At 54.8% G+C, this 8,320-nt stretch overlaps 1 protein-coding gene across 1 annotated transcript; it reads left to right on the forward strand.

Moving 5' to 3' along the window:
• Window positions 1-3,657: 3,657 nt before the first annotated feature.
• Window positions 3,658-7,980, forward strand: H6S33_003183 (uncharacterized protein; the record flags this gene model as incomplete). The annotated part of the gene is made up of 2 exons (XM_044834544.1): window positions 3,658-5,700; window positions 5,824-7,980. The coding sequence occupies 2 exons, from the start codon at window positions 3,658-3,660 to the stop codon at window positions 7,978-7,980; spliced, it is 4,200 nt and encodes a 1,399-aa protein (XP_044692390.1).
• Window positions 7,981-8,320: the final 340 nt, after the last annotated feature.

Genomic DNA, 8,320 nt, shown 5'->3' on the forward strand with positions numbered 1-8,320 from the left:
GAGTCAAAATACCAAAAAGCCATCATAGGGTCGGACGCTCTTCCAAAGCACAACTAACGTGGTCGACGAGCGAAGCTTTTTTTTCTCGGCACCTTCTACGAGCGAGCTAGCTAGCTAGCTATTTTACCAGCCTTTCGCAATCGAAATCTCATACTGCACGTGTGCGGGTCCCATACCCATCATCCGCACCCCTACTGCCCTATGACGGCCGCCGGGCAAGACAGGGCAGGACAGGGCACAGGGTAGAAGTGAAGTGAAGGGTAGAAGTCGATGCTACCTAGAGTACTAGCTAGGGTTGGACCACTACTCTACTGGACTGGATGGGACTGGACTGGACTGGCTGGACAGCACATGAGGCTAAAAAACCAACCACACGAAACACCATGTAGGGTCCGTCACGTCACGATGCGTTGTCCATTTTTTTTTGCACCTTTCCCACCCCCCCCCCCCCCCCCCCCCCGGGGACTGCTGAAACAGGAGGGAAGATCCTGGTGGAGGGGTGCACGGGCCAATGGGGGTGGTGGAGTGGTGGATTGGATGATATGATGGGCTTGATTTGATGGATATTGGGTGGATGGGATAGATGATGGGTGAGGAGGAATAGGGAAGGTAAGGCAGGCGGAAGTGAAGAGGCTGAGTGAGCTGGAGGAGGAGATGTGCTGTTGCGGAGTGTGTTTATTAATTGTGGCGGCGATTGGAATAGAGGAGTGCAAATGGGGAACTGGGGATTGCGATGTGATGTTTTGAGAGCCTTGGGTTGATATTGAGCTGGTGTAGAGGTCTGGTTTTGGCGCTAGCTACTGGTGGTTTGGGTAGAATTAGTAGAGCATGTAGGAGTTAGTAGAAGTGCTCTAAAGTAGAGTAGCTGTGCCTTGCTGCGCGTGAAGGGGGGGGGGGGGGGGGGGTGATCGGTGGTGCAGCATGTAGGTGGAATGAAACGCGATTCAGAATGTCTCGGGGAACCACTTTCTCGGAGGATGTTGAAGGCGAAGGGAAGGGGGGGATATCCTTTCTTCCGGCTCGGAGTCGGTCTTGGTCGCCGAGCATTACTCTGATGAGTGGATGTACAGGGAATTGGGGTTTTGTTTCTTGACTCTTGAGGGCTTTTGGGATGTTTTAGGGTCGGGCCGAGGTGGCTTTCTCACTATATACCTATTGTGGATTACCTCTACGGGGTGAAGTATTGTTTGGGTAGTAATTATCTACTATCTAGAGTAGGGGTATGCCGAGTGAAGTACCGATTGTGGTTCTACTAGTAGGCACAATATGGTGATATTGTGTCTGCTAGTATTCCGAGTGTACCTTTTAATTTCACTTCGTATCTGCTCTACTGTACCTGCCCATGCCGGTACATCACAAACGGTGGCTCTGCTCTAGTTACTTGCGTATCTGCTCTATGTTCCCCTAACCCCCCAATATCAACCTCCTGTCACGCACAGACACTCCCCGTGGACCGTGGTTTAGGGGTTCTCTGCTGCTGGCTGCCCTCTGCTCTAGAGCACCCACCTCCTTAAAGAAAAAAAACACCCAGCCCTTCAACGGTTTTTCCACCCCCTAGTCTCTCGCTTGCTGCGCGGGGGGTAGGGGAGGGGGGGAGGATGGGAGGGGGGAAGGGCCCACATCTTGCGTGCTACATAACGAGATTACTGCTGGATCGGGTTAGCGGTGCGAGGGGGGTGCGATTCCTGGCCTTGACACCCACCCGGTTTGGGCGCAGCGGGTCCCCTATCTGGGTGGGTTGCTGGGCGGATGGGGGATGGCGCGCGCGAGGGGTGGCTTCGCTTGGCTCATGGAGGGAAGGGTAGATACTCTAGAGATAGATGGAGGAAAGCGTGGTACTTGCTGATTTGGATGGGGATGGCGGATTCCGTGATATGGTGATGGATGGAGAAGTGGAGGGAGGGAGGTATCGTTGGCTGGTTGGCTGGTTGGCTGGTTGGCTGTCTCTGGCTGCTGTCTGGCTGGTTAGTTGGGTTAGTAAAGTAGAGCTAGAGTGCCGTACCTACATGTAGGGCTTAACTCTTCTTTTGCTCACACTCTCACTCGGGTTCCTTCCTGGGGTTTGGTTGGGTTGGATCAATGACATCGAGCGGATGGAGATGCATCGGAGCTTCTTGGGTGATGGGGAAGTCTTAGGTTAGAGTATCATATTTGCTTCTTTCTGGCAGACAGATCACACATGTAGGCTGTCTCTGGCTGTTTTCAGGAATGTTCCTTTCCGTGACTTGTATTTTTCTTTTCGATTGCGGTTTCTGGTCTGTTTTTCCTTTCTATGAATAAACCCGCTGTCCCGGGACTGCATAGAGTACTGGGCGTGGGACATTTTAGACATTTCATACTCAACTGTCTGTACGTAGAGATATCAAACTCGACGTCTCTGCCAATCCGTGACATTGGCATTTTTTTTTTTTTTTTTTTTTTTACCACACCCGTCGGGTGCCGTGATGGGATGGATGTAGGACGAACTTACTCATGTAATACTGTAGGAAGTATGCAAGTCTAACTTTCCTGCTTCCTGCTCAGCATCATTCTGGCATGCAGCTGCTGCAACACACCCCTCTCATGCCCTCCCTCCCATCCCTTCCCTTCGTGAGAGTAGAGAGAGAGAAATACAATATCATCCCTCTACCCCTCCTCTCCCCAGAAGAAGTATGTAGGTTGGACTAGCGTTTTTTCTTTTTTTCTCTCCTCCTCCTGCGAAGTTTTTTTTTGTTTCGCATCACATCACCGATTGCTCTCTCCGTTTGCTGCTGCAGTGAGCGAAGTGAGTGACTGTGTGTGACTTGTATTCCCGTTTGTTCGTTTGTTTGCAACACCCCACCACCACCACCACCTACATACCTACCTCTCTATCTCCGCCCCCTCCCCTCCCCCGCGCGCCAGCTTCGGGTTGTTTCTGTTTTGCCTACACTGATCTCCGAGGATCACTCACTCACTCGCTCAGAGGGGGAAAAAAAAAAAAAGGTGTCTCATATCACATCACAGTGATCAAATTTTATTTTTTTATTTTTTTTCTGAGAGAGAGTGGCCCCGGGCAGGGATTGCGATTGTTACTGCTATTATTATCTATATTTTTTTTTTGTTTTCCCCCCGAGGATAGGATAGGACGAGCCGACCCGGGAATATACGGCGAGTACCACTCATATATCCGCATACCATATCCATATTCCGAGGAAGTGAAGGGGTGAGGAAAGGGCGACGAAGAGAGCGCAGAGAGATCAGCTAGTAAGGATTGGCGGAAGGGAAGATCCTAATTTGACCCTACATTCTGCATACCTTCGCAAGCGAAAAGACGAGCAAAGAAAGAAAGAAAGAAAGAAAAAAAATACCGAGTGAGAAAAATAGGAAGGGGGAGTGCTGGGAAGGAAGGGATACGTTATATTGGAAACAGCAGGCATCATTCTAGCGACGGTTTTGAGTGCTGAGTGCTTCCCGGGACGGGAAGTCTGGCATAGGAAGGAACAAGAGAAGTGCGAGATCTAGAGTGGGAGGGTGATATTGGGGAAAGGGAAGAGATAGGCAGTGAGGGAGTGAAGGGCAAGGAAGGAAGGGAAAGAGAGAAAGAAAAAAAAAAAATTGGTCCTTGGGAAACCGATGAGGTTGTTGTTGTTGTGGGCAGAAGACAGACAGACAGGCATACTAGCAAGTTAAGCAGTCATGGCCCTTACGTCCCAGCGCAGTAGCAGCAGCAGGCCCGGACAGACTGATCCTGATCCTAATCCTGATCCCTCCTCCTCCAAGGCTCATCTCCACACCAACGGTGGCAGCAGCAGAACAAGAAGAAAAAGAAGTAGTAGCAGAAGAACAAGCAGTACTAGCAGCACTACTAGCAGTGCCAATAGCAGTACCAGCAGCACAGGCACAGAAGTATTATTCCCGCCCCCCCGAGAGACGTCGTCTTCCTCCACCACTTCCGATCACACGCCATCATCCGTCTCCTACTCATCACCAGCATCCTCCTCCGCAGAAACAGAAGCAAAAGACGGGGTAGTCGCTGCTGTGCTTGAAAGAGGAAGAACAAAAAGAGGGGGATCATCGTCAAGTAATAATAATAATAATAATAACCAGACAAGCATATTAATCTCATCTCCATCATCTCTTCCTGCACGTCCTGCTCCTGCACCTGCTGCTGCAGCTGCACACCCACGGCCTCAACCACAACCGCACCCACAACCTCCACCTCCTGCTCCGCAACCCACCTGCTGCTGCTCCTGCTCATCATCCTCCTCCTGCTGCTGCCGCTGCTCGTCGTCCACAAGCAGTACCAATCGCCCGAGAGAGCCTGTCAGGAAGAAGAACAAGACTCAGGGAAGTAGCAGTACTGTTACTACTACTAGCACTTCTACCACTACTAGTAATACTCCTACTACTGCTGCTACTGCTACTACTGCTGCTACTGCTGCTACTGCTGCTACTGCTAGTACCACTGCTACTATTGGCCGTAGTAAGACTCGGATCACCGCTAGCACGCTTCGGTCCCCCACCAACAGCAACGACACAACCGCCAGCCAAAACACCAACACTCGCACAAACAACCCAAACAACCACACAGAGACAGCTTCTTCCTGCTCCTCATCCCCCACACAGATCACATCCATCACCACAACCACATCCACACCCACCACCACCACCACCACCACCACAGCCTCAAATACTGTGCCTCCGTCCTCAACCACACCCCCCACAAGGACTGCAAACAACGATACAAACAATAATACACGCTCGTCTACCACAGCCAGACACCCACAAGCAGCAACAGCAGCACCACCACCACCACATCCACCACCAGCATCACTCCTCACACACTCGCGTGCGTCTAGTCGCTCCAGTAATCTCACAACCCCGTCCACAAACCGCCATCACAGCCGCGACCATTCCTCCCACACACGCTCAAAGTCTGCTTCGCTCCCGTCGTCAACGACGTCTACCGCCCCCCTCTTCTTACCATCCTCAAAACACAGGCAGCAGCAACAGCGGCACCAGCAGCAGCACGCTACAACCACCACCACCACTCCCAGCTCACGACAACCCGTTGCCCAGTCAACAGAACCACAACCACAACCAGTCCGTGCGCAGCGTCACATCTCAGACACCGCTACAGCAAAAAAGACCGCGTCCACCACTGCTCCTGCTACTACTCCTCCGGCCGCTGCAGCGCCAGAAGAAAAGGTATCAGCTACTAGACAGCCCGCGCGGTTCAGTAGTAATGGTATAGCGACAAGCACCGGACCTCCACCGTCACTCGCTTACCGTCGCACGAACACCGCCGCCGCAATGATGGAGAATCGCTTCTCGTCGTCGCCGCGCACAATGAATCTGAATAATGGGGGCGCTAGGGATAACATCAATAACAACAACATCAACAGCACCACTACAAGTCATGGGGAGAGGAGCTCGTTCGCGAGGAGGGATAGGGATAGGGACAGCAGGACTAGGGATGTCACGACGCCGATTGCGAGGGAGGCACTGGGCGGGCTGTCGAGAGAGGGGTCAAGAAGGAATTCAAGGATCGAGAGGGGATACGAGGATGAGAGGACGATCAGGGGTCTGGAGGACTTGCAGAGAGAGGCGGCCGGGATTGAAGATGCAGGCCAGGATCCTGGCGAGATGGGCGGGGAGGACGTGTTCTTGAACCTGGCTAGGAGCAACTCGGTATCGAGTTATACGGATAATCCGGCCTATAGGGCTGAGCGCAGGAGGGTGGGTCCTTATTCCTATTTTTGCCTTGTCCTTATTCTTATAATTCTATTCTATTCTGTTTTGTTCTTTTTTTCTTCACTTCTTTTTTTCTTTTTCTGCGCTGGGGCCGACAATTGATTATAGTCTTATGTGCAGTCACGCCTCACGCAACTGACGCAACAACGAAATTCGCTTCCCGCGGATACCTTTTCGGCATCGCCATTACGCGCGATACAGACGCACTCGCAGGCCAACCGCACGCTCACAAACTCGCCTGCGCCGAGCACCCGCGATAACGGCAACTGGCACCAGGACCGTGTTTCGACACCGCCCACATCCTATCGCGACCGCAGGCTGTCGAACGCATCGCTACTGGACAACAGCAGCAACGTCGATGAGCAAGGCAAAGCCGTGACCCCGCGCGCATCCTTCTCCCGTCCCCTCAGCATGCTGCGACGGGAGCGCTCGCCGGGAACGTCCTCTCACACGCGGAGCTACTCGATGGCCGAGCCCGTCGCGAGGACCCGATCGGGGCTTTCCAATCATGTTGCGCCACGCGCGACGCACTCGAGCCCGCAGGACATTTCGCCGCGCGATGTCGGCCAGCAGCAGCAGCGCGAGAGGCCGCCGCCGGTGAGCACGAGGATGATGATGGGCGTGGACTCGCACCCCGATGCCGCCGATCCCATCACGCCCACGAGGCCCGATCAGCAGAGCGTCAGTGGCGACAAGAGCGTGTCGGGTGGCAACGACGACTCCTCGTCGGTGTCGACCACCGCGCCAAGCACCGTGTGGGACGAGCTCGACGATCTCAAGTCGCGCATCCGCCGCCTGGAGCTCACGGGCCGGATTCCGGCGTCGGCGTCGGGCGTTGCGAGCCTGAGCAGCAGCTTCAACACCGTGGGCGGCGCGTCGAACTCCTCGGGTGAGCGCCCGCGCACTGCGACAACGACGGTCACAACCATCTCCTCGTCGCCGCGCAATAACAAGGAGAGCGGCATCTCGCCGATAAACTCCTCGTTCGGCCACCAGTCGCCAAACAACCACCCCCTCCTCCATGCCGCGCTGGCAAAGTCGAAATCGTTGATACCGCCAGAAGTGTACAAGTACCTCGAGGTCGCGGCGAACGACGCTGCGGCCCTGGCTAGTACCGTCGGGAACGCGGCCTCCTCGTCGGGGTCGCCCGTCTCTTCTGGGACACTGGCGTCCGATCGACAGGTCCGCCGCAAAGCCGACAGTGTGTGTCGGAGCTTGACGGAGTTGTGCATCGCGCTATCGGAGAACAGAGCTTCTCTTGGTGGCGCTGGAGCACCTAACTTCTCGCTTCACCTGTCGCAGCATTATGGCGGCGGCGCGCGGCCTGAGAGTCGAGGCGTGGGAATGGGAGTGGGCAACGAGAGCATTCTGGGCAGGTCGGATAGTGTGTTGGGGAGAGAGCGCATCCTGGGGCGGGAGCGGGGAGACAGCATCCTCGGCCGCACCAGGGAGGAGAGCATCCTCGGCCGCGAGAGCGTCCTGGGCAGAGAGAGCGTGCTGGGCCGAGAGAGTGTGCTTGGTAGAGAAAGCGCCATGGGCGAGCGCATGTCGAGCCGCATCTCCAGCCGCTTCGCAGACCGCATCGCCGAGCGCAAGGGCAGCCTCGCGTCCATCTCAACCTCCACGGGCTTCCTCAAGTCGTCGCCGCGCCAGCAGCTCGCCGAGCACCGCGAGATGCCGGAGGAAGCGGTCCCCAGCCCCACCACGCCCGGAAACCTCCGCTCCCGCAACTCGATGCTCCTCAAGGCCCGCCACATGTTTGACGACGAGGAGGACCCGGAGAGTAGTTTCCGCTCGCCGAGTCGCGCTGCGACGGAGGTACTGAGCCATAGGCAGCACCACCGCGAGACGACGTACCATATGACGCCTGACCGCGCGGACCGTACCGTCTCGAATGCGCTGCCGCCGCGCAGACAGTATGTGGTGTCGCATGGCACCTCGCTCGCGCAGGGGGGGCTTGCGTCTCCCGTAGTGCATCAGAGTAGTGGCCAGAGGCGCTTCTTTAGTGGCAGCAGCGAGAGGGCGGAGATGAGGGAGCGCGATGAGAGGGCGGCGTATGAGATGCAGAATGCGGTCAATGCGGCCGTGGAGCAGCAGGATTATACGACGCAGGGGAGGTTTAGGAGTGGCAGCTTTGGGAGGACGCCGAGTAGTGCGAGGAGGCCGGCGAGGGTGCTGAGGGAGAGTGTGGATCTGGATAGTCGACAGGAGGGGGGCAGTTTGGGGAGGACGCCTGGGGGTGAGAGGTTGCTTGGAAGGCGGTAGGAGGTGGTCAATGGTTAGTTGTTTCTTTCTTTTTGCGTTGCGAGCTTTTTTCTGTTAAAAACTGGGTCGGGGCGTACTGTGCTCTTTTTTTTTTTTTTATTTATTTTGCCGATTTTCTTTCTGGCTGGCAGGGTAGGGAGGGGTCGGGGGGGTTTTATGACTTACTTTATTTTTGCTTGCGCAATTGCTTGCTTACTTGCCTGGTTGGCAAAATAACTTCTTTTTTTATATTTTATTTTGTACAAGGAACTATTTTTTTCTCATTTGTTGGAGTTAAACTCGATGAATGGATTTATATTATGGCATTGGCTGGGGTCTTGTCTGGCTTTTGGTTTGGCTT

Source organism: Morchella sextelata (genome assembly GCF_020137385.1).
Source record: "Morchella sextelata strain SCLS chromosome Unknown scls_14, whole genome shotgun sequence".
In the NCBI taxonomy this organism is placed as follows: domain Eukaryota; kingdom Fungi; phylum Ascomycota; class Pezizomycetes; order Pezizales; family Morchellaceae; genus Morchella; species Morchella sextelata.